General features: G+C 32.5%; 1 protein-coding gene across 3 annotated transcripts in view; it reads left to right on the top strand.

Annotated features, from left to right (window-relative positions):
- The window catches only part of LOC126743886 (phosphatidylinositol 4-kinase alpha), a 104638-nt gene that overhangs the window by 53377 nt on the left and 24020 nt on the right, over positions 1-27241 (top strand). For all 3 annotated transcript variants that reach the window (XM_050451158.1, XM_050451149.1, XM_050451140.1), the window contains 6 exons: positions 2875-3082; positions 3138-3367; positions 3420-3696; positions 12886-13195; positions 24735-24872; positions 24971-25091. In XM_050451158.1, coding sequence (XP_050307115.1) covers positions 2875-3082; positions 3138-3367; positions 3420-3696; positions 12886-13195; positions 24735-24872; positions 24971-25091 — 1284 coding nt within the window. The remainder of the gene's footprint in view (positions 1-2874; positions 3083-3137; positions 3368-3419; positions 3697-12885; positions 13196-24734; positions 24873-24970; positions 25092-27241) is intronic.

Below are 27241 nucleotides of genomic sequence, written 5' to 3'. Positions count from 1 at the left end.
ATTTGACCAACTTCTAGTTGTCCGATTTTGGTGAAATTTGGAAATGAAATTTAGTACTATTTAGTACTAAAATTAACTAAGTTTGGTACTTTTATATGCATAAAAAAATATTAATTAATTTTTAGAAAAAAAAAACTTCTTCAAGTTAAAGTTTTTATTCAAAAATTGTAATTTGATTTTTACTTAATTAACTCGTAACGATAGTTGTATACGCAAATTCCAATTACTCAGTATACTAGGTTTTTATTTAGTTTTTAAATTTACATAAAAAAAGGTTACAAAGTTTAATTACCAATATTTTTACCACTAGATTATACATTAGTTGTTTGGGATTTTCGTCTTAGAAAATATTTTTTTACGGCGAAGGAACCAAATAATTAGTAAAAAACATGAATTTGACACGATCTAGATTTTATTTACTACATTTTAGCGAAAAAGATGCAACATCTAAAAAAACTGGCAAATATGATCCATTAATTAAATTATTTAAATTGCCAGGGCTGTATTTTCCTGCCAATCTACGATGCCCTCTACAGAACTAAAGAAATCTTTTAGTTGTTCTCGTATTGCGAATGCTGCATTTGTTGATCTGCCTCGAATGCGAGTTAGATTCTGTAAGCTTGATGATCTCCCAGATCTCTCATTACTTTCGTTTTGCACGACTTCAGGTAACATGTAACCTTCATTTTGTCTAATAAAATTATATAAGACACATGTGGCCATAATAATAACTGCCAGATTTTCAGGTTTTCCTTGAAGCCGTCGGCTAAATATTCGAAATTTTTGTAGCAGAATGCCAAAAACGTTTTCAGATAACCTCCTTGCCCTAATTAAACGATAGTTGTATATTTTCTTGTCATCAGTCAAGTCTCTTCCAGGGTACGGTCTCATCAAATATGTTTTAAGTGGGAAGGCCTCATCAGCCACAATAACCATAGGCAGTTCAGTAGCACTTTCAGGTAATGTCCTTATTCTTGGAATATTAAGCTGGCCACTTTCCAATGATTTTCCTAAATTAGAGTTTATTAAAATACCTCCATCAGAATTTTTCCCGTATGCTCCCACATCTACTGCAATAAAGTTATATAAAGGATCAACAACAGCCAGTAGAACAATAGAATATGTTTTTTTATAGTTGTAGTAGAGGCTCCCTGACATTTTTGGGGCTTCTATGGTTACATGTTTTCCATCCAAAGCTCCAATGCAGTTTGGAAATTGCCATCTTGACCAAAATTCATCAGCAATAATGTTCCATTCCTTTTCTGTCGGTATAGGCATAACTTCATTTAAGAGAACATCTACGATTTTTGAGACTGATTCTAAATTGTAATCGTTACACGCCTGTTGTCTGTATGTTGGGTGTCCTAGATATGTTGTCTGTACATCAAAGAATTTTATATAACGTCTACTTGTTTATTTTTAAATTAAAACATCGGATGCTTCCGATTATATTTGTAATAAATTAAGAGTTTTTGGAGATATACATAGCTATAATATGAGAAATCGTATAGACTTCATACTGGTCGACTGGTCGAGATGTAACACAACCCAAATGCATAATTCAGTTCTATACAAAGGTTTAATTCTATTATTTAACAACTTGCCTGCTAACATCAAAAATTGTATTACTTTGAATCAATTCAGAGGGCTCTTAAGAAAATTTATCATGAATAAGTAATATTGTGTTTGTTATTTTATTATGTTATTTTAATTATGTAGTTTATTAAGTTTTACTATAGTGTGCATTGTTTCCGCTCCAATCATCATCTTGATTGTGGGTTTATCTGTTGACTGGGTATTTTTGGGCCAACCGGGATACTGGTTACAGCTTCTTGGAACTACCGAAGCATTTCTAAGTGTTACACGTGGGGACCAATGTGTCTGGTCAGCAAGGTCAACCAAGTTCCAAATGTTGCAGGCTGCTTGCAACCGAACCGACTCGATCAATCTGAGTCGACATTATTTTTATTATTATAAGGCAAACAACAATTAACTGTACTTTTAATAAGTGCGGCAAGGAAATAATGTTTAGGTTAAGTTTAGTTTTAATTTATGGTCTACCTCTGACCGGATATTTCTGAAACCGAGATGCTGTTTCTGGATTACCGAGACCATCCATGGACAAACCGGAGGGTCCTGATACAGTTATGGCCAACTTATAATTTTACTTTATTTTTCATTTATGTTTTTATTGAATGTAGCTTTTGCTAAATAAGGATATTATTTATTTATTTAACGATAATAATTGCTTGGCCATATAGGTAAAAAGTATCATATACGTGATAAGAAAAATGCATTATAGCCATTCTTTTTTATTTTATGTGTCAGATAACTTTTACTTTAATTTTTTTTACAAGGCATAAGTAATGAAATTCATGAAATAATAGATAAATGATGTCGATACTATAAGTATCGATTAACAGTCCTTAAGAAGACCATTAAATTTAATTCAATTTTAACAAGTTCTTCTCATAAACACCCCTACTACTGATAAAGCAAAAAAAAGACCAAAATATTCTTACATTACTTAATTATTCGGTTTTTGTCTACGTAAAGTCATAATTTTCTAAAATGAAAGTAATGCCGAACGAAGAGGTCTCTTGACGGGACTTAAAATGCACAATCGTGTCCCATTCACTTGCATGCAAATGAAGATAAACACGACAAACTCATGTGTTGTTCAAATTTTATTTTTTCCGCTCATATATCTGAAACCTAACTGTCCTGCCAAGTCCATTTATCACCTATTTATTTCTGGTTTGTGGTAAATAAAGGAGTATTTTTAACAAAATAGAGAGGTTTTTAAGTTAAAAATATTTAACTGTAAAAAATACTATAGAACACATCAAATATAATTTTATTTCCATTTACAAGGTTGTCATTTGGATCCGGACACCCCATTTGTAAAACCACACGTTATCTGGGTGCAATTCATCTGCGAATTGGTGGAGACAATAAAATACAGCAGTTACGAAAAGGTGGAGATGATCGCCAGTCTTATCCACCATTCTTTATCGATGGCGGTCGGTAACGAACCTGCTCCAATGACAAGACATACTTCTGCGGTCGGAGTTAGATTTAAGTACGTTTTCCGTTACTTTTCAAGTCAAATCATTTAAAATGTTATTTTTTTATAGATTGTTAACTTGTGGCCTGTCTTTACTTCAAGGAGATATTTTACCGAAAAGCTTAGCGAAAAACGTTTTAAGAGAAAGGATTTACTGTTGCTGTTTGGATTATTTTTGTAAACCAGTCAAATGTCCCAACCAGAATACTAATGACTTGCGAGAAGACATCACCACGTTAGTACGCTTCTGGCAAACTTTACACTCTGATAAGAAATATTTAAGAATCAGCGATGTTGGAGGTAATTAAATGACTATAAAATTTAATAATATTCATTAATTCAAATGATTTAGATTTGGGACCGTCGACTCCCATGTCAACTTCGGTAGTCAGCCATACCAATGAACTATCAAAACCGACAAGTGATTTAAATCGATCCACAGGTTGGATTAATACCGTTCCTTTATCCACAAGCACAGCGACCCTTAGTAAAAGATCTGCAAAATCGACAAGGAAAGTTCCGATGGCTGACAATTTTGTAAAATGTTATTTGAAGAAAAGGAATTTGATTTTGGAGTTATTGGCAGTGGAAATTGAGTTTTTGGTTGTTTGGCATAACCCCACGTCCAGGTAAAGCACACTTTTATATATTTATAAAGAAAAAAGCAAAAAAGTTAACAATTGTAAGGAGTTTACCAATATAGCGGGATAGATTGGGCTGGTATGAGAAATCTTTGGATCTTATCTGCCACAGCTAAAGCTGCCTTTTCTATGCTAACACACATTCTTTGAATATCAATAAAACTTTAGATTTTCGTTAAAACTACAACCAAAGCTATGTTTTCTGACTGTTTTTTAAGTGATGCTATAAAAACAGTGGTTTCTTTGCGAATAAAGTGGAGTAAGGTGTTTACATGAAGGTAACATAAACTACTATTACATAACATGTACTAATATAACATATATTAATTTTGCGTAGAATGCGTAAAAAATGTACCATTCCATTTCAAAAAAAGGTAACTTTGGTTTCTGCTACTGTTGTGATAGCTCCTGTATATGCAAAGTTCTATATCTAATCTAATCTATAGTAATCTTCCTAATATAGATCTAAAAGAGATCTATAATTTTTATTTGGGACACGCGCAGTCACGAATTATCAAGGCGGTCCGAGACTTACACACGGTTATTCTATACACTTGAAAAAACACATTTATTCAATAAGTGTACAGTCTGTCCCAATATCGAGCCTCACCATTAGGATCTCGTTAACTAGAAGAGATACGAGGTCGGTTAAATTGAGGCAAAGTTGCAAAATTTGGTGCTCATGAAAACGCCCTTTTGAAATTTCAAAAATTCAGAATACTTCCGAAGATATTTGGAAAAAACCGAATATTGGCGATTTCATTTTTATTTTTTTACGACTCTATTTGAATAGATATAACGAAATAAATTATTTATTCTCATTGCTACTTTCTCTATATTACAAAATGGTGTCGTCGGATTTTCAAACCGACGTTTCGTATTTGAGCTGTCATCATTACGTTTGTTTTTTTAAATACGGCCCTGATTTTTTTATTACGGATTTTAAGAGCTCCTTATGTTCCTAAACCAATGATGTATCGCACTCATTTAAAAATTTTATATTAATGGATATTTCCATAAGGACTCCAGTTATACCCATAAGGACTACAGTTATTTCCTGTCTCGTAATTTTATAACGAACACTATTGGTCAATAGAAAACCCAAAGCAGAATCAAGAAGTAAGACCTCAGGGACAACATTTAATGTATGGGTCGGTATGTAGCACAATAAATTATCGGCCCGTTTTTTTCTCGAAAGAAATCTTCCGAAAGATATGCAGAACTAATAAGGACCAATATAATGGATTCTTTAATGGAAGAACCTTTGGATGTATTACGTCCACTATTGTGGCAACAGGATTTTTGCACCATTCCATAATGGACGATGAGTCACCAATTTATTAAATCAATTGAGGGGTTTCTGGGAAAAACAACATTTGTCAAAAAAGAAAAAATGTGACAAATTAACAAAAACTGATTTTGTTGCTTATTCGGCTGTGAAACCCAGTTTTTTAGTTTTAAGGCTATGTAAAAAGGCATCTTATATATTTTAAGGTGTATTTCAAGAAAAAAATCGGATTTGTGAATAAAATAAAATACAAAAATACAAAATGTTTTTTTTTGAAATGAAATGAAATGTTCAAAATGAATTTTTTAGAAAGAAGCTTGTAAAACAAGAATTATTTTTAGATATATTTATTTAAACGAAACTTATGTATTTTAGAAAAAAAAAACATATTCTTCAAAAGTTTTCTAAAAGTATTTCAGGAAAAAAAACATGTTCTTCAAAAGTATTCTAACTGTATATTAATATTTCTATTCTATGTCACTAGTTCCACTGCTGTTGTCGTCATTGTCTATTTCTGTATCATTTTCTTCATTATCTTGTTTATGAGTATTTAACAATCTTTTATAAAACATTAAATTTTCAGGTTTTTTAATATACTTTGATAAATTTAGTAGATGCTTAATTTTGGATTGTTTTAGTGTTACTGATTCCTTGTAGTTTTGCGACAAACGAAGTTCTCTTGGCAAGGATTTGTTATTTCGTATGTAACTACGTTCCCACTCTCCAGAATAACTTTGTCTTGCTAGTACATATCCCGGTTCATTTCTGTCATACTTAAGCACACTGTTTTAATTTTTACCGGTGGTTTTAGGTTTTTTAGAAAGTGTGGACAAATATTGCTTGATACATCAAATATCATGTTTGAGTCTACGTTAACAAGTTCATATGGGGATGTTTTTCTCGTGCTTCCTTTATAATCTTGTCCCATTCTGAAGGTACTTCAACGGTTGCAGTTTTCTTGTGTTTTTCAATGAGAGACAAATCTTTATCATTTGATAAAAAAGAATGTCCTCTAACTGGAAATATGTGGATAATACTTTCGAGCATCTGCAAACAGTGAACTAACATGTACAAAAAACGCATGAGAACATAATTTTTATTTTGCCCAGCACACCCATCGCTGAGCAATATTGATTTTTTTGTGGTAACTTCATGGCTTTTTAAAAAGTGAAAAAGTAGAGAAGCGACATCATTTTGTCCTTTTTTCGCAACAGTTTCGTCATAGCAGTACATTGTTGCATTATCATTTCCCTCATTATGTATTCCAAAAACATAGTATCACATCTGAATGGCGTAAAAAACTTCATTTGTGCGAGTATGGGGAACTGGTATCTTATGCATAAAATCGAAAGATATGCAACAATAATCGTCAGGATTTTGCCTAGCTAAATTTCGGTAATGCTTGTTTAGCTGATAAAACTTTTACACAACAACACTTGTCATTGACGTGTCATTGAAGTGTTGTTTTTATGGGAGACAAATGTTGACTAATGTCGTTCTTATGGAACCGACGATTCTTTAAACGCATTTTAGACGGAGATATGTGCATTTTACGGGAAACTTAAACATCAGAGAGCAGCATTGCAACATGTAGAACGCAACAGGCAAACTCAATTCAATAAAAAGTGACTAATGTTGTTTTTCCCAGAAACCCGTCAATTGTTCCCTAATAAATGGATTGGAAACCAAGGACCCGTACGTTGGACCGCTAGGAGCTCCGACCTAAACCCTTCAGATTATTTTTTTTAGGGATTTCTTCAAAACCGTCTTTATCAAAATAAAATTCTCAGACTGACTCGAAAATGCATCCAAGCAGGCGGATTACTATAATTATATTTCAAGATTACAAATAGGGGAAGTCTTTATCTCCAAGAAAAATGCATGTAGGTTACTTAGGTAAATGTGTTATGCATTTCGGCTGTGTAAACAGCCATCATCAGATACTAAAATAAAATAAAATACAGGTAATTCAGGACAATTTTAAAAAAGAGCTTATTCGCTATAACAATATAGATTTAGAACTTGCCAGAACATTACAAAAAGATATACGTTCACCAAATAAACCAAAAAATTACCCGTTATCGGGAAAAAAACAACAATAAATAAAAGAATTAAAATTAAAAACATAGTACAATAAGGACATCTACGATTTAAAATATAATATTTATACTAAGGACGATACAGATTTCTACATATTAAAAGAAGGTTCTGTAAGGAACTATTGTATATTAGCGTTGCGTTAAAGAAAATATTTTAAATTTTGACTAATACAAATATTATAAGATAAGATGAAAGAGTTAGAAACAATAAAGGTAAAAGTTATTTTCTAGGGCTAATTGAATCAAAAAAGCGTAAACTGTCAAACTTGGTTTGCTCATTAATGCATGTGCAGTCTGGGGAGTTTATGGCCCTATTTATTTCAAATGCTTCCAACAAGTCCAATTGTAACCCTTTCTCACAAACATGCAGAACCTCAGTGTTAGGTCCCGGATCAAAACTATGCCCAGACTCTAATATGTGGTTCGCAAAAGGAGAATTGGTATTGTTAATAAAGAGTATTTTTATTTCGCGTGATAAGTCTTAAATGTTCGTTGACTCTGACTTCAATTTTCCTTCCGCTTTGGCCGACATAACAGATATCACATAATGGGTGGGAACAAGTTAACTTGTAACTCCAGATCGGTATGTTATCGGTATTTTATCTTTAGTGTTTACTAAATGTTTTGCCAAGTTGTTTTTGGTTTTGAAACAAATATTAGGTTTAGTGACAAATTCATTGGACTTAAAACACTGTGCGACACTAGAAGAGACGTTGCCAAAGTAAGTAATAGATCGATAAGATCCGAGGGTGTTGGGTTTACTGAGTAATGGTTTATTAAGTTTTTTGAAAAAATGTTTGTTATATAGCTTCTTAATAACATTTAAAGGATGTATATAATTGTTTCGAGCGATTTGTAAAATTATATTACATTCTTTTTTGAAATTAATATCGTTTAGTGGAATATTGAACAATCTATGAAAAAAACAATTAAAAGCGGCAAATTTTTGGCTAAAGGGATGATTAGAGGTAAAGGGTATTAGCAGATCTGTGGCTGTAGGTTTACGTTATATTTGAAATTCAAAATGGTTATTATGATTAGTAATTAAAAGGTCTAAAAATGGCAAACTTGATTCTTTCTCTAACTCGTAGGTAAACTGTATGTTGGGATGAACAGAATTAATGAAATCAACAAAGTTTTCTAGGGTCGTATCTTTTCTAGTTTACGAGATCCCAATGGTGAGGCTCGAATTTGGGACACCCTGTACGATTTTAAAATACATATATGTCTTGTTTTCTATTTTTCAGAATATTGATGGTTATTTTCGATATAATTCTATGGACATCGAGGGAAATTTTTTGAAATATTTTTTCCTCGTCAATTTTTTAGAATGTTGATATAATTATCTTTCTATGGATAGAGATTTTTTTTAAATATTTTGTGCTTGCTTGTGTGTTTTTTGTAATGTCGATTTTTACCTTAGATATTGTCCTTTTATGGATTTACAGGGATGCATATTGAGCAATTAAACGAAAATTTTAATAATATTGATAATTATCTGTAACCCGCTTTAAAAGACTTTACTAATCAACATATAAGCCGAAAGATTTTATTTTAATAAATAGTTCGCAGAGAAATTTGGAAAACTTATTAACTTATTAACTTAAGGTGGAGGAGGGGAGGACCTAACCTCAAAGTTTGTTTTTATTTTTAGTCCAATTAAAATTCGATTTTTTTTGAGTAATTAGCCAGAATATTAACTATGTTTTGCGTGTATGGAGTACATAGTTTGTCTCCTTAGTGCTAGTTGTATGAGTTTGTGGATATATTGGTAAATATTACCTAACCTATAAAAAACGTGCCGAAGGTTTTATGGTTTATTCTTGCGGCCGATTTATCGAAAAATGTCTGGGAGGTGCTCTAATTGTGACCAGATTTGCACTTTTAAAGATCCACCAAAAACCCCTGGGGAGGTCTTTGGATTTCCCTGCGACTGGTGCAAAGTAGTAAAATGCAAGAAATGTGCCAATATTAGATCTAGCGAAGTTCGCGCTATTGCAGCTGTTAGTCGATCTATCCCATACATTTGCAGAGACTGTGCTCCCAAACTCAAAAGCCTGTTCGAGGTAGAGGCAAGAGTGGCATCGTTGGAGCAACAAGTGCAGGACTTAAAAGGCTTTATGGAGGGTATGAAGGCCATATGTGATGATATCAAAAGCATAAAATCTGCATTCAAGAGCTCTTTTGAGAATTTAAAATCCGAAATTATTGCAATGAAAACATCGATAACTAGCCAACAGTCTAATCCATCTTCAGATAACTCTAACATGGATACCTTTTTAACTGAAGTCAATGATAGAACTGTTCGGGCTAACAATATTATTATCTATAACTTGCCAGAATCAAGCTCCGATAGAATTCAAGATAGGATACAGGAGGACCAGCAGAAAATAACTGAACTGCTGGGGGTAATTAATAAAGAAGTCGAGACCACTTAAAGTGGTATTCTCTGACTGTAAGATTGCACGGGACATTCTAATAATGGGAAATAAGAAGTCAAATTTACATGCATACAAATTAAGGAATGACTTAACAGTGATGCAAAGAGAATGCATCAGGAAGGTGGTTGCAGAGCTAAACAGAAGAAAAGAAGAAGGAGAGGAGAATTTAATAATTAAATATAGAAATAATGTGCCATACATAGTAAATTCTACCTCAAACAATGTTAGAAACAATAGAAAAACCGTAAATTAGCCCCATTGCAAGTATTTTGCTATAATGTTGGTGGCCTAAGAACTAAAATTAATGAATTAATTAAAGTTGTTTTATGCTCGCACTATGATATTTTGATATTTGTTGAGAGTTGGCTCTCTGATGACTACTCCGATGCTGAACTGTCTGTAAAGACATTTAGTCTGTTCAGATGTGATCGTTCACCTTCTTCTAGCAGCAAAAGTCGCGGAGGAGGAATTTTGATATATATCAGGGATGTTATTGATTCAAGGAAGCTTACGTTGGTGTATGATTCAGTAGAACAATTATATATATTATGAAAAATTGGTAGTATTAGCTTTATAATTGGGGGAGTTTATATTCCCCCAAATTCTGCAATTAACTTATATGAAAGTCACTGCCATACTGTTGACATTCTCAGGCAAGAATATTCAAGCTGTGATTTTTATATTTTTGGTGATTTTAATGTACCTGATTCAAGTTGGGGGAATGACGACAATGGTGTGGTGGTGACTTGTCCTTTAAACTCGGCGGGTCTAGTTTTAGGTCAGCATTATGCTTGTTTGAGTTTTTATCAGAATATTACAATTCCAAATGATAGGCTTGTTTATTTAGATCTAATTTTTTCAAGCAAGCAAACTCTTGCTGTAATGGAAGCAGGTGATTGTCTTTTTGAGGGGTCATTAAATCACAAAGGGTATAATTTTGAAATTGATTTTAGTTGTGAAACTCAGTCGAATTTAAACTATGTAGAGTTTTATTATGATTTTAAAATGGGTGATTATATTGGTATTAATAATTACTTATGTGGAATTAATTGGGACTTGGTTTTAAGCTCAGCAGACATTAATATAGCAGTCTCACATTTTTATCATATACTGGATATCGCTATAGCACTTTTTGTTCCCCTAAAGAGATACAAAACTTCAAAGTTTCCTAGTTGGTTTTCAGCTGAATTAAGATATTTAGTTAGGCAAAAGAAAATTGCACACAAATGCTACAGGGTCAGTCATAATGTGGCAGATTATATTACTTTTTCAAACATTAGGGCTAGATGTAAAACTTTGACTGATATTTGTTATGATAATTATATTTCAAACTTAGACCAACTACTAAGACTAGACTAACTACTCTACACTAACCCTAAAAGTTTTTGGTATAACATAAACAATAAAAGATCAATTAATAAACTTCCTAATTTAATCTATTATAATGATAATGAGTTCGTTGGCTGTGAACAGATAGCTGAAGGTTTTGCTTAGTTTTTTTCAACAGTCTATAGTCCTATTAATAATATAAACAATAATGGTGCTTTTATCAATCAGCAAGCAGAGTTAGATATGACCATTTCTAATCCCACCCTTTCCGTTGGTTGATTTTTGATAAAATTACCAAGTTGCCACCCAAAGTTAGTTCAGGACCCGATGGCATTCCGAATTATTTTCTAATAAAGTGTGTATGTACTATTTCATACCCTCTTTTTATAATTTTTAAAAGATCTTTAGATTCTGCAATTTTTCCAATTTTGTAGAAACATAGCAAATAGACAATAGCAAAATCGAGAATTACAGAAGTGTTTGTATACAATCAGCCATTCCGAAGCTCCTGGACAGTCTTATCTATGATCAATTTTATTTTTATTGTAAAGAGTTGTTACTTAGCGAACAACATGGATTTATTTCTGGAAAGTCTACTGTGACTAATTTGTTAGTGTTTCAGCAGAATCTGTTGAATGCCTTGGAGAGGGGATGTCAGATGGATGTAATCTACACCGACTTCTCCAAGGCGTTCGACAGAGTTGACCATGGTATTTTGGCAAAAAAGTTGGATATTTTTGGAGTTTCTAATCTTATGGTGAATTGGTTTGTAAATTCCCTGTCAGGGAGGACCCAGCAGGCACGAATAGGTAATGCAAGATCAAGCTATATTAATGTCAGTTCAGGTGTTCCACAAGGTGGGCACTGTTCACCTTTGCTCTTTAATATTTTTGTGAATGATATTGGTGCCTGTTTTGAGAATAGTGACTTCCTTTTATTTGCTGATGATTTGAAGTTTTTTAAAGAGATTTTATCAATACTTGATCAGATTTTGTTGCAAAGTGATTTGGATAGATTGAATGAGTGATTGATAGATTGAACTAAAAAGGTTGTCACTTCATATAACATTCAAGGAAGTACACTTCAATATTGCAGCATAGTTAAAGATCTTGGTATCTCGTTTGATGTTCATTTAAACTTTAATGCACACATAAACAATATTGTTCTCAAATCCTCTAAGAATCTGGGTTTTGTACTAAGGAACTGTAAAGAATTTTCTATAGAGACCTGTAAGAGGTTATACATGTCATTGGTTGTTTCATTGCTGGAATATGGCTCAGTGATATGGTCGCCCTTTTACATGAATAATTGCTTGTCCTTGGAAAGAGTTCAGAACAAATTTATTAGGTTTTGTCTCTATAAACTTCGAATAAGAATTCCGGATGATCATGTTTATGATATTGTTTTAGAAATGCTTGATATGAAGACATTGAGACAAAGACGGATATATGCAGATTTAATTTTCTTGTATAAATTATTGAATGGTCAGATAATTTGTCCAGAACTTCTGATGACAATACAATTTAATATTCCATTCCAATTTAAGGCAGTATCGTATCTTTTCATTACCATTTCATAGCGCCAATTACGCATTACATGCTCCTATTGAAAGAACTCTAAGAATTGTCAATACTAGGGAGGTTGAAATTTTGGGCATTTCCTTATCTAGATTTAAGAGTCAAATAAGAGAAATTATTTAATTTTTTTTTTTTTTAGTGCAATACTGAATATTATACTTTAGTAGGATATGTTTTTAGTATTTTTAAAATTCTGTTATATTGATTTAAGTTATAAAACTATTTTCGATATTTTACATTTATAAGTAGGCTTTATTACTGCTTAATAGTTAGTATTTTACTGTTAAGTATGGTTAGATTCAATTGATCTTCTATTTAATTTACTGTTGTAATGGGGTTGATCCCGTAAAAAAATAAATAAATAAATAAAATACATAAATTATTAAATATTATTAGTATTATTATTCAATAGTTCTATATGGATGATTTTTGTTTGTTTTAAGACCAGAATTGATTGTTCCCGGCGAAGAAAACATCGCATCGTGGCGCGCAAAAACAATAACAGAAAAACAGTGGCGCGAGTACACGCGCCTCGCCTGGGACATTTCGCCGGTTTTGGCCGTCCATTTGCCAGCACGTTTTAAAACTAATGAGGCAATTATTGGGGAAATAAAGGCGCAAGTACACGCGAATCCCACCAGGGTAACCCACGTGCCTGAGGCGTTACAGTACTTGGCTACTACCGAGGCGTTTTTGGCTGATAGTCCTAAATTAACTCATATGCTTACGTGGGCTCGAGTTTCTCCTATACAGGTATTTTTAGTTTATTTATTCATTTTACGGGTTAAACCAGTTTTTTCTTAACTAATTAAAATAGTAATAAGTAACGAACACAATTGGCAATCTTAAGGCATGAAAAAAATTAATTAAGTTTACTTGACATTATTTACTAGTATTACAGATACGATAAGTAATTCATTTTAAAAAGATGACCAATACCATTAATAAAAAAAAAGTAATCTAGAGCCAAGATTCGTCTTGTACATTGAGAGTTTACATTGATTATTGACGGTAAGTATCCCAGTTCAATCCAGATTTGCGAAATTACTCAAAACATCCAACCTCTCTTCGCTATTTAAAAACTCATAAAGGAGCGTCTACCATAATTTCTTCCATAAAACCGAATGAAAAATAGATTATTCTGCCGTATGATTCGCTGCAGAACCATCAAGTTAATTAGAAAAAAAAATATCTGAACAACATACTTACCTTTCACATCCAATAACTTTAAAATAAAACAGATTTTATAAATGAATAATATTCTTATTTTTCTCAAAAATCGTTATTTGAATGCCGTCCAATATAAACTGCTTTCACTGGCTTTTAATATATAAATAACCCACTGCAGTTCGTAAATTTAAAATCTATCATCCCTTTCATTGCCAATTATCCCTGCTTACCTACCTTATTTTTTTTTGCTATTGAATACTAATAGTTTGTTACAGTTTTTTTTGTAAGCATAACACTTTAACTCAATGTATTCAAATTTGAAATATTTTAATATAATTTAATAAAGCTTTTTTTAATTTATCAAAGTCTTAGATTAGTAGTTATAAAAGTCGAAAACAAACAGGGTTTGGGCTTATAAGAAAGGGTAATCTCTATAGAAAAATCAGCCATAATTGTATAGGTTTCAATAATTATAAAACTTTTGATCAGTTTAGGAAATAACCAATTTATTGCAAATGTATTTAAATGGCAAATATATGTATAAACATATCAGAACAGAATGTAGACATTAATGGATAGATATATATTTTGTTTTATAGCAGTAACTACTTATTAGAAATCAAGTTCATATTAAAGCATAATCTTGACTAGGTTGATATTGTTGGTACCTTGATCTTGCATTGTGAGGTTGTACAGGTGTCTGATTTCTTTCGGTTGCCTTGGCCAATGTCGATCTGAAAATTAGAATGAGACTTTATTATGTGTGATGTCTGCAATAGTTAGTTGAGCAGAATTTGCTGCTCTTTCTCTTCACATAATTTATTGTAGGAAAAGTGTAGTGAATCTTCATTTCAATAAAATACTAAACAAAGTAGCTGTCAAACCCAAATATTGATTTTCCTCTCAAGACCTCTTTAAATTTTATTGTGGCTGGTACATACTTACAGTACTACTTATTTCATACAGGAATTGTCTATATTTTCAGTAAGATTCCAAGGTTGACAGATGACTTAAACATGGTAAAATCTGGAGGGGATCCATTTCGACAGGTTTGGGTTAATGGGTCATTTTTGATCTGAGAGTTGAAGACTTCAGCTGGTTTCGCTTTGAGCGGATTTACAAAGGAAATACCTTATCTAGGTCTGATTTTTTTTTGTGAGTTAAATTAAAGTTTTGCCGAGGGCAGTTTTAAAGAAACAGACTAGAGAGTTTTTAAGGTTTCCTGTGTTATTTTGTCATAAAAAGTCCAAAGAAAGGCCACATTCCAACCTAGGTAAGTTGCACATGGCACATGGTCAACTTATTCTTATAATTTTTCTTATAACCCATTAAATATTCGCATTTATTTTTATTTTAATTTAAAGTTTATAAAGACATCACATTCCAACTTTTTAAAGCGAAATTTTAATAAAAAAATTATTTTGCTCACCTTGGAAATTCCTCAGTTCAGTTTCTCACATGTAGTTTTGTTTTCAGGCCTTTTCTCTTCTTTTTCTCTTTTTGTTCTCTTTCTTCTTCTTTTCCTATTTGTCCCCTTATCGCTACCACTTGGACTTCCTCATCTATTTGTTCAATTCATCACTGATATTGTGAAGGATTTGATGGAATTTGATGGTCTGAGCCCCATCGAACACACTTGAGCTTCTTCTGGATATCCTGAAATCCATCACAGAGTAGTATGTGGTACTGGCTGAATCACTTTGTCCAACTACCACAGAAGTCCTTCCTGAGACACACCAAATGAGCCCCATGGCCGTCTAATCATCAACAAGGCGAGAACAAGGACCATAGGTATCACAAATATATAATATAACCATTTAGAAGTGTTTAACAAAGGCACACATTACTTTTGCCGTACTATTTGAGTAATTTATCGCACATATATTTACTAGTTTACTTTAATTTTTGATGCACCTTGTTGCTATAATCTTCGTTGGGAACTGAGTATATACGTATATGCGAGGTATAGTATAAATTGTACCATATTTATTTAACCATAAACCGCTGGTTGTTATGGTTTGATTTGTCTTTTATAAACTCTAGACCAAAGTCCTATCAACATTTATTAGCTTTACTGTAGTATATTATACTGAATACGAACCTAACTAATGCTTTTGTTGTTTAGTTGATGGCTTTGCTGCAAGGCAATTGCCATTCTAAACCTTTTCTTTTATGTTTATTTTGATTTTAGCAAGATAACCTAACTTTCTAAGTTAGACAAGGGACTTTTGGTGTGAGTCCATGAGTTTTAAGGTGCTTTCACACTGAAGCTGTAATTCAATAGCATATAATTTAATAGTCAAAGTAAAGGGTTAATATTTATTTTATTGTTGATTTATTAATTACACCATAACACTTGTACATAATATTAAGGGTCAATATAATTAATTGTATTTATAAATCTCCCTGTCTGTTCTTCCTTGTGAGATTTTCTTTCAGGTTTATAAGTATAGTGCTTTTAGTAATTTCCTGTTTTCTTGGTCATCGGGATTTTCTTATCCATCTAGGATAAAACAGGTGGCCCTTATATTTTATTGAACTCTTGTGGAATTCACGCCACTCTACCAAAGTGGTTAGTGCTAGTCGGCTTCCCTTTGAGAAGATCCCCTGAGCTATCTCTATAGTCTATAGTAAGTCTCCCTCCTTTCATTGGTTCCCTTGTACCCATTTTCTAACCCTCATTTCCCATATCTTTACTCTCCCTTTTTCCTTCCTGTTATTACCCATCCGTCCATTTACATTTCATTTAATGCAGGTAAATAAGATAAAGTAGTAAAGTATTGGATAAAGGATATAAATTGTTATTAATTATAATAATTAATAATTATTTTTTTTTTTCTATTTAACAAGTTGCCGGACAACGTGATCTAACTGTAGAAAATCATATCAAACAGATAAAATTTATTAATACTCAAATATAATAAATTTAGTCCACACCATTAGGATTATTTTAAGCTTTGTTATAGGAAACCATTACCAAGATTATTAAAAATATTTTGAAATAATTTGAGATCGTCAGCAAACCTTAAAAACTTAAACGCTAATGGAAATTAATAAAATAAATTCACGATTCACATTCACGATAAAAGGAACAAATTTATTTAAAATTCAGGTATTTTTTTTTCTTTTATTTTTTGGACACAATATTTTTTTTAAAACAAGGTGCCTCAATTACAAACCATAGCGTCAACAATTATTTGTTTAAATAGAATACCCTTTATATTATGATATCGTAACTCTATGTTCCGAATCCTACTTGTATAGCAAACCATATGCCTACAATCAATGGTTCGTCAAATATAAATAAATAAATAATAAATAAATAATGGCTTTATTTGTACTTTTCAATAGTGTACATAGGCGAAGTCTAGCCAAAGGCTAATCTACTTAACCTATTTAAAAAAGTAAGCAAAATTATTTTAGATAGCACAACTGAAAGAAAAAAAATTAACATTTGTAATAGTAACACTAATATTAATATAAAAATAAACAGATATACACCCATTGGTCCATAAAAATCAAAAAATTATAAAATAAGAAATACCTACTGACAATTTAGCTATTCTGTTTTGTTAAAAAATGCAGCTTTAGTTTTTTCTTGAAACCCGCTACTGACATTTCTTTTATAGGATTCGGAACAAGGTCATTGTAAATTGCCACAGCATTATACAGAAAACTACGACGAAAGAAGGCTGTTCGATATCTGGGAATTGACAACTTGTTTATAAATCTCAGATTTGCATCATGTAAATTTTTCCGAAAAGTAAGTTTTTTGCGGAGGTAGGGAGGAGTAGACGACGCTAGCAGTCTATGCACAAAAACCGCCAATTGCAAAGAGAATAGATTTTCCACGCGCAGCCAACTAAGTTCACATAGCCTTGCAGAGACTCTATCATACTTTCTCAGTCCATAAATAAATCTGCAGCATTGATTTTGCAGCTTTTGCAATCGGTACGCAGTGATTTTGTCTAAACATGGATAATAAACAATATTGCAGTAATTCATAATAGGTAATACTAGAGACTCACACAGTTTTTTTCTTACCTTAAAATTAATTATATTTCTGTTTGCATACAATGGCTTTAAAGAATAGTATGACTTTTTAATAACATTAGAAACGTGTAACTTAAAGCGCAATTCATCATCCAGAAGCAATCCAAGATTTTTTGCACATTTAACCATACTTAGCTGATTACCTCCCACAAAAAGCTTTAAACCGTCCAATGCTATTCTTTTTTTGTTCTTAGAAGTAAAGCACATAACACAACACTTTGAAGGATTGAGTTTTAAATTATTTTGAGAGGAAAAGAAGGAAATTCTAGAAAGATCGTCGTTTATTTTATTTGATGCCTCCAATACAGATTCAGCTTTAAAAGAATGATAAATTTGCATATCATCCGCGAACCCCTGGATCTGGCAGTGTTTTACAACTTTAAACAAATCCGAAACATACATTAGAAATAAGAGAGGTCCCAAAACAGATCCCTGAGGTACTCCAGATGTTATATATTTGATATTTGAAAAAGTCTGATCTTCCAAGACCACCATTTGCCTTCTGTTGGATAAGTAGGATTTAAAAAACATTTGGGAAACATTATCAAAGCCATAATAAGCCAATTTTGCCAAAAGCAAATGATGATCCAAGGTGTCAAATGCCTTGGAAAAATCAAGCATTATAAGTGCTGTGGAGTCTCCTTTATCCATTGCAGAAATTATCTCTTGGGTAACGTTTAGTAAGACAGATGTCGTGCTATGTTGTTTTCTAAACCCAGATTGCTTATGCGGAATAATATTATTGGAGGTGAGAAAGTCATAAATTTGCTGCTGTATAAACTTTTCCAAAACTTTAGCGATGACCGGGATAATTGAAATAGGTCTAAGGTCGCTGAAATTAGTTGGATTATTAATTTTAGCCAAAGGTGTTAAGAGAGAAATTTTCCACATACCCGGAAAATACCCAGTTTCTAGGCAACAGTTTATAATATGCGTAATATGTGGAGATAGCTTTGGAATACAGTGTTGCAACATTAACGCTGATATTGAATCACAACCGTGTGCATTTGATTTTAGGCTTAAGACTATTTTAGAAATTTCCTCAACTTTGGCTAATCGAAATGAAAAATTTAGATCATGTTTGAACTGTTTGTTCTGAAAATTAGCAACTTCTTCGGGGCAACTACCTAACGGGCTATAAATTGAAGCAAAATAGTCATTAATTTTGTTTGGATCTCGGAGATTTAAAGGAATAGAACGATTAGAGACATTTTTTAGACTTAGATTATTAATAGCTCTCCATAACTGTTTACTATCTCTGATAACGTAATAGATTAACAAAACATATGAAATTAAAAATTTATTCTAGATTTATTGCAACTAATGTTCAATTTATTGTCCATTTAATTCAATGCTTCCTTTGCAATGAAAATTTTGGTTGCAGGGTATCTTAAGTAGAAACTATGATACTAACTTATGTGATTTTTTAAGAAAGTAAGTAGCCCTTAGTATTTTCTAACAGTTCTTGAGGCAACTTTTGCTAACAGATGGATTGGAGGAAGTGGACCGATTGAGTGTCCACTAAGGTCACCAGATATAATCCCATTAGATTTTTTCATATGGCGATAAGTTTTTGTGAATAGACCAAATAATGTTGATGATTCAAAGCAAAGAAATTAACAAAGTAAGACAGCTGTGGTCAAATTTCTACATCGAAATACGTTAATATCGTTAATAATTTAAAAAAAAAAGGGAAATTTTTAAATGAGCTTCAAATATTATGGATGTACAACAAAATGCGGTAACTATTTTAACTAACATGGCAACTTTTATATTTCTGTATATCAAATAAATTTATCGGTGAACAAACTTAAGGCATCATTATATTTTTAATCTGCCAACAAAAGCAGGCACCAAAAAATACACAAAGCTTACAAAAAATCTAAATGAGCTTCTAATTTTCAAATTCATTTCAACTAAAATATTATATAATCATCAATTTTTCTTCTTAAAAGTTTTTATTTTGCATTCGGCAACAGCTTTCGTTAATGAATTACAAAAAAATCCGGCAACGTGCGTTTATACTGGAGCCACAGTTAACTGCGTTTGGGATTCCCATATACGTTTATTGGTTATGGTGTAAATAATATTTCAGTAGTATAAACAGTTGTTTTACGCACCGTTTTATTCGTTTTAAACATTAAATAATCATGGAAGTCGATACTGTTTTAGCCGGGAATAATTCTGATGACAATATTCAAATGGAGAATGAAATAGAAATTCCTTCATATGGTTCGGACAGTGATTCTGAGATTGAAGAATTAGAAACAAAAAAAAAAGCGTGGCGAGAGTAAGCAGTGGCTCTTTGTAAGAAAATTTGCAGGTGTTAAAGGAAGCGGAGGAAGTGGTTCATGCAGAAAATACTTGGTCTATTTTAATAACACATATGACTGAAGAAGGAAAGAAAAGGTTTTATCGCTGTAACAAAGTAAAACGTCGTGCCCCTCAGTGTGCGGCACAAACTTATTTACTGTTTGAAGCTACATCAAATGCTGTTTTGCTCTATCGTGTAGAGGCTGCCCATAACCACGAGTCGATTGAAATTCATTCTGATTACGGATTAAGTCAGGAAGTTAAGACAGAAATAAACAAACTATTTGATTTACATTTGAAGCCTAAAGCTATTTTAAAAAGTCTTAGTGAGATGGAGAGAGTAAAATTACCATCAATGAAACAATTGAACAATTATCTATCAAGTCGTAGACGTGTTAAATACGGTTCCTCAACTATAAGTCTAGGAGAACTGAAGCGATGGATATTAAATCATACAGTAGTTCCCGAGGACATATACCAAGTGTTTGTACTTTGTTATTATATATTCGAGAATGAACCAATGTCCTTTCGCTTTGCATTGTCTACAAAACATTTACTGGGGTTAGCAGAACGTCATGCAAATATTATCCATGCTGATGCGACATACAAGTTGATTTGTCAAGGGTTCCCGGTATTAGTTGTAGGAACTACAGATAAACATAGAAAATTTCATCCGATATGTCTAGGAGTTTCGACAAACGAGCGTCAGAAAGATTTTACCATGTTATTTAATAATTTAAAAGAACAGGTTTTGTTTGTATACGGACATTCTCTACAACCGTCGGTATTAGTTTGTGATGCCGCAAAGAGCATCCAAAATGCTTTTACAGAAGTCTTTGGTCCTGAACCCATTGTGAGAATGTGTTGGGCACATGCAAAAACAAAAATGCAAACCAGGGTTGAACAAACTGGCTCAGACAAAAACGCCCGAAAGCGAAAGAATATATTACAAGACATTGATGCTTTACAGTCCGTTACTTCTCCTGAACATTTTACTAGCGCACCATAGCTTTTTATGAGGAAATGAAAAACCCAAACTAATTTTATTAAATACTTCAAAGAAGAGTGGTTAACTCAAAATCGCAATTGGTACCTAGGTGCTGCCTCAGGATCAGTAGCCACAAACAACGCACTGGAATCGTTTAATAGAACCAAAAAAGATAGCAATGCATTACGCGAGACATATCCTCAAACCACAATTAATTGTTTATATTACATTATAAAATGCTTAGCTTAGGACTATTTTTATATTTAAGAAATTGCTTATAATATATCGTTAGCATTAATATTGTGTCAAAGCCTCGGCTAATACCGTTGCTGTTCATATTTCTGTTCACTTAGTTTTAAGGCCCTTTTGTATCAATAAATGTTTTTTTGAAAGTCCGTTCGTCGATATCTGAATTTAACTGGCGCTGCGAACAGGATTATCAGGGTTTGAGATGTTTTGGGCTGGAGCGTCTTCTTTGTATCTTTCATTAAAGACAAAGTCGGATAAGTTGGCAACTGTATTGTCAACATTTGGGACATTAGACTGTGAATCGGCATCATTTGTTTCAAGAGTATTAATCTGCTACTAGATTCTCTTTTCCTTTTTTATAGTGAATTTCGAAATTGTATTCCTCTAGTTTTATTTTCCAACGAATTAATCGGGAGTTGGGTTCTCTGATTTTTGAAAGCCAAACTAGGGGATTATGGTCAGTTTCAATTAGGAATTTTTGACCATCTAAGTATGGACGAAAATGTTTAGTCGAGTCCACTATTGCGAGAAGTTCTTTCTCTATAGTTGAGTAGTTTTTTTCTGCCGAATTTAGGGTTCTTGAAAAGAACAGCAATTGGGTGGTCATTTTGCGATAGCACACTGCCTATGGCTATTTTGGAGGCGTCGGTGGTGAGTTTAAAGGGTTTTGTGAAATCAGGGTATTGCAAGATAGGGGAATTGGATATGAGTTCTTTGCATTTTGAAAAGGCATGTTTATACTCTAAATTTTCTATATCAATTTGCGTATTTTTCCGTAGACATCTCGTTAGAGGAAAGGTAATTTTGGCAAAATTTTTGATAAATCGGCGATAGTAGCCTACAAGCCCTAAAAAGGCTTTAATTTCTTTCTGATTTCTTGGTATCGGGTAGCGTTGGATTACTTTAATTTTTAAAGGATCGGGTTTTATTCCCTCGGAAGTTATGATGTGTCCTAGGAAAGCTACCTCTTTACTCAGGAATTCTGACTTATCAGGCTGTATTTTGAGATTAACTTTCCTTACTTTTTTAAATATCTGACGTATATGATCTATGTGTTCAGATAGGGATTTAGAAAAAATATTACGTATTTTATCTTTTGGACACCTAGAAACTTTAGATCTCGAAATTTTAACATTAAAACAAATCAATGAAATATGGCAATACTTGAAAGTTCACTATCCTAAAAATGCACTATGGCCAATTAAGCATTTATCGGAATTAACCTTAATCTGTAAAACCGACCTTTTAATTTTAAATGAAATGGCAATTCTAGCAATTAAGATACCCATATTTCAACAAAATGTATGTAATTTAGAATTAGTTTATCCTGTGCCAAATAATGAATCAAAATTAATTATAAGTCCTAGTAAATACTATTGCAACGAACTATGGTATAGCCAATGCGAAGAAGTCAACTCACAATAGATCTGCTCTGGACCAATTGCCAATGGATGTATTTTACCCAAAAATTGTCAGTATGCCACTGTTCTAAACAATTTTAAGGTACATACCTTAACTTATAGGAATGCACTCCTATTTTGTACAAAAAGCCCTGAAACAATTTATGAAGATTGCTTCCAGTTTCAGAAGATTATACTCCAAGACTGCAACCTTATTCAAAGTCAATGTGACGTAATAATTAATCAATACAAATACTCATTAGCCATCAACAATATTTCAGTCATAATTCCAAAAATTATAAAAGTCCCAAACACCAATAATTCAATTAATCTAGAAATTAGACATCTTCAAGATCCTAAGAAAATCCAAGAAGATATCATCAAACCAATACATTTCCATGACCTAGCACAACATGTGCCAATGCACAATTATGTTCTTACGACAATATCAATCATCCTTTTATGCTGCTTAGCATTGATCATCTACCATTGGCAAAAACAAGGAAGAAAAAAGGCCATTGAGGGACGTTGACAGAACTGAGTGTGGAGGAGACATCCTCAAACCACAATTAATCGTTTATATTACATTATAAAATGCTTACCTTAGGACTATTTTTATATTCAAGAAATTGCTTGTAATATATCATTAGCATTAATATTATGTCAAAGCCTCGGCTAATACCGTTGCTGTTCATATTTCTGTTCACCTAGTTTTTAAGGCCCTTTTGTATCAATAAATGTTTTTTAAAAGTCCGTTCGTCGATATCTGAATTTCGCGAAAGATTTCCTTTGTCTCGTTTTCTGGTTATCGCATCGGAGATGATTAACGAATGGTCCTGCAAAACTACAGAGGAGTCCTTTTCAATTACTCCGCTTATTAAACTTCCTGATTGGACAAAAGCATATCAATGGGCAAAATTAGACAAAAAAATAAAGGTGTTAGATGCTGACAAGAAGAACAATGTCTATATAGTACCAGGAGGTCAAGTATTGGATGTTCAGGCTGAAAAACCTTGGGAAACTTTTGATGAATTCAAAGATTTTTTTTTCCACTTGGAGAGTAACAATTCCCAAAGAAAAAGATGATTGGATGAATGGTAGCTGCAATTGTCCACAGTTTTTTAAGATGTATATGTGCAAACATCTTCTGGGCCTAGCAATTAGATTAAAATATACAGTTCCGCGTGTAGAGGCAAAAAATATCCATATTGGACCAAAAAGAAAGCGTGGACGTCCATCAAAATCCAAACCTGCTTTGGTAATTCAGTGATGTTTTTAATTTATTGAAGTCTTATTAATAATTTGTTTAATGTTCACTCTTTTTTGTTTTGTGGTTCAAATACTGTTTTAAAAATGGCATTTTTTGTTATTTTTGTTTTATTTTATGTTCACTAGCTTTTGTCATATTATAAAGTATATAGTTATAAAGGTAAAAAGTATATAGGTATAAAGTTCAAACAGTTTTTAGAAGCTTTATTATTTAAATAGCTATCCAGATTAGTATAAAATAGTTGACAATATTAACTTTATTAGATGCTCAATAAGTATTTTTGTTGCTCCATCCAGTTTTTAAACGTGCTAAAAAGTATAAAAACTGATGTTCGATTAAATACTACCCAAAAAAAAAACATAAACCTCTATAACTGGATAATACAAGTTTTCGTGCTTCTTTGTGTTGTTTGTACCTGTTGTTTCTCTCAAAACTATCCCCTGAATGAATATTGAATGTCATTTAATTCTCTTGAAAACTCCTCGAATACGTCACTGACATGAAAACACAGTTTCTCAACCTTTTCTTAACAAATATCCCTCAAGTTTTAGGTTATCTTCATAGCTTTAAAATTATTTTTAATTACTAGACATACTAAGACAACAATGAATTCTTTAAAAGATGTAGCTATTCAACAACTCATGCAATCAATTCGCTGCCTTCTAGCAAAACCATATCTTCATCCTTATTAAGTAAAAAGAATATAGATCAGTCAAATATAATTTGGCGAATATTAAACTACGTTTAGTGACTATCTATATGATTGTTTTGTATGCGCATTACCTAGGTAGTATGTAGTAGTATTAACTTCCTGATTATGCTTGAATAATATTAACTTATTTATTACAGGCGTTAGCTTACCTCAGCAGACAATTTCCATCACACCCGATTTCCGCTCAGTATGCCGTTAAAGTGTTAAGTTCATATGAAGCTGATGCTGTCTTATTTTATATTCCTCAACTAGTTCAGAGCTTACGTCATGATAAGGTAAGTTAATATATTATACAAGTAGGCATTTCTTACATGTATCTACATACCTAACATAAATGACTATGCTACTTCAAAGTGAAATAATTATTTTTCAGATGGGTTACGTAACCGAGTTTATTAAATGGATATCTAAGAAATCTCAGATCGTCGCTCATCAGCTCATTTGGAATATGAAAACGAACATGTTTACCGATGAAGATATGCAAATTAAAGATCGTATGTTTACTTTTATACTTACTCACCTTTTGCGGTTTTAAGGTTATTTATAAGATTTCAAATGGATTATTGCAATTTATTTAATATCAACATGAGTCGTAGAGTCGCAATGTTTATATTTTATTGCGTATTAGGCCACTAGTTAAATAATTAAAAAATAAACGCCAAGTACAAAATGCTATCTTAATGCCTTAGGCAGATTTCACACCAAAAAGATAAGCAACAAGCGATAGGCGATATGCGATACGCAAAAGCGATATCGTATCACTTCTATTTTCAGACCGCAACGATACAAACACGAAAACAACCAGTTAAAAATGGCAACCATAAATAACGTTTTGATTGCATTTTATATGCTATGTCGACGCAGGCAGAGACAAAAAAACAAAAAAAGACGTTTTTGGGTACGACCTTTTCACGTAGCACATGTATGTCATTCTGCAACTGTAGTTGCCACAGAAATGAATTCAGACTCAGAGAAGTTTAAAAGTTTTTATAGAATGAACCAAGAAAACTTTTTAATATTAGTTAAACTTGATTCCCCATTGATTCTTAAAAAAGACAGAAATTACCGATTAGCTGTGTCCCCTGAAGAACGTCTTTTGATTACATTAAGGTATGTTGAACACCTGTTTTATCATGATATAGATCACAGTTGAATTTTAAAGATTTTATTTGTTAACCTTAAGAACACAAAAAATTTAATTATAAGATAAAAATACTATGGTATGTTCCACGTTGCAAATTATTCTGCAGCCGACGGTAATATAGATCTGGTAGAGCTGTCGTATACTGAAGGTGCAGAGCTCAATGCAGGCGAAGGAGCTCCAAATGGCACTGCTGAGGGAGTCAACTCCTCTGTCTCCTTCTCTTGTAAGAGAGTGTCAATTAGTTGAAGGACGCCTATTTTAAATCTTCGTTTCCGCTTGCAATCCATTTTAGTTACATCTGGCAGGAGACTTTGTAAAAATTCCAAATCTGCATTTGGCATAGTAGGGGGGATGTTTGCTTTTTTACAAAATTACAAAATCTATGAAACATGAGTCAGCTTCTTTTGCTAACGTAGATGTTGAAGGCCTGGAACAAATCCTTTTGTTTTGAGTTTTACTGAACTGCTTGTGTCGAATAGGTAAAGCATTGTTTTGAGTTTGCTTTTCAGTAATATCACTTTTTTGAGTGTAATTTTGGGAAATTTTTTTTTAAATTTTTCTGAGCAATTTTCTTGACTTGACTTTAAGAGTTTGACATTTCTGATTCCAACATAGACTCATCATTAGGTTCATCATTCGGAGTTGGTGAAGGTAAATTACAAGATTGTTTCCTTAATTTTATAAAGGGCAAGAGAAATGCCATCGCATCCTCTAAATAATATTTTTTTATTACTAGCCACTGATCCGGATGGAAGTCTCTTTTTCGCTCTCGTTAATGCTGTTCGTAAGTTCTTCCACTTTTCCTTGCATTCTACAACTAAAAAATTATATTGCTTTATATTCAAGAAATAAATCCTACTAATAAAGACATATTTTTAGATATTTGGCGACAGGGAGCTGTTTTTCAACGCTGTCGTTTATGTTTATTCAAGGAATCAGTACGATTAGTAACATCATTGCAGAAACAACCGCAGCTATTTTTATTGCCGTATATTTACAACCGCGTTTTCTGTCGGTACCGAATGAGAGAAAATGGATGAAAATGGAGAGAAACGCGTATTTAATTATAGATTGTCTCGCGGTCGTAGAAGTGTCGAATGCGCATTTGGTATGTTAGTGAGCAAATTTCGGATTTTCGAAACGCCCATTGCATGTAATGAAAAAACCGTTGATAGCATAATAAAAAGTGCATGTGTTCTTCACAATTTTATTCGCAGTAAAGAGGGTCGATTTGTTCTACCGACTTTGGAACAGGATAGGGAAAATATAGAAAGCTCTTTGAGTACTCATTTTCCACAAGAATGTGTTCAAATAAATGAAGCATGCTCCGCTATAACACTACGAAATTATTTACAAAATTATTTTATAACTCCTGAAGCAGCAACAATGGAATTGTTGCATAAATAATATTTAGTATTAAAATAATTATATCAAAATAATAAAATCTGTGTATTTTGTTTTTTCATACCTGGTAATTGTGCTTCTTTCGCAACCAAATTC

This window comes from Anthonomus grandis, chromosome 1 (genome assembly GCF_022605725.1).
Source record: "Anthonomus grandis grandis chromosome 1, icAntGran1.3, whole genome shotgun sequence".
NCBI classification, from domain to species: domain Eukaryota; kingdom Metazoa; phylum Arthropoda; class Insecta; order Coleoptera; family Curculionidae; genus Anthonomus; species Anthonomus grandis.
Note: the sequence above shows the minus strand (reverse complement) of the source record. Positions and strands in the feature narration are given on the sequence as shown.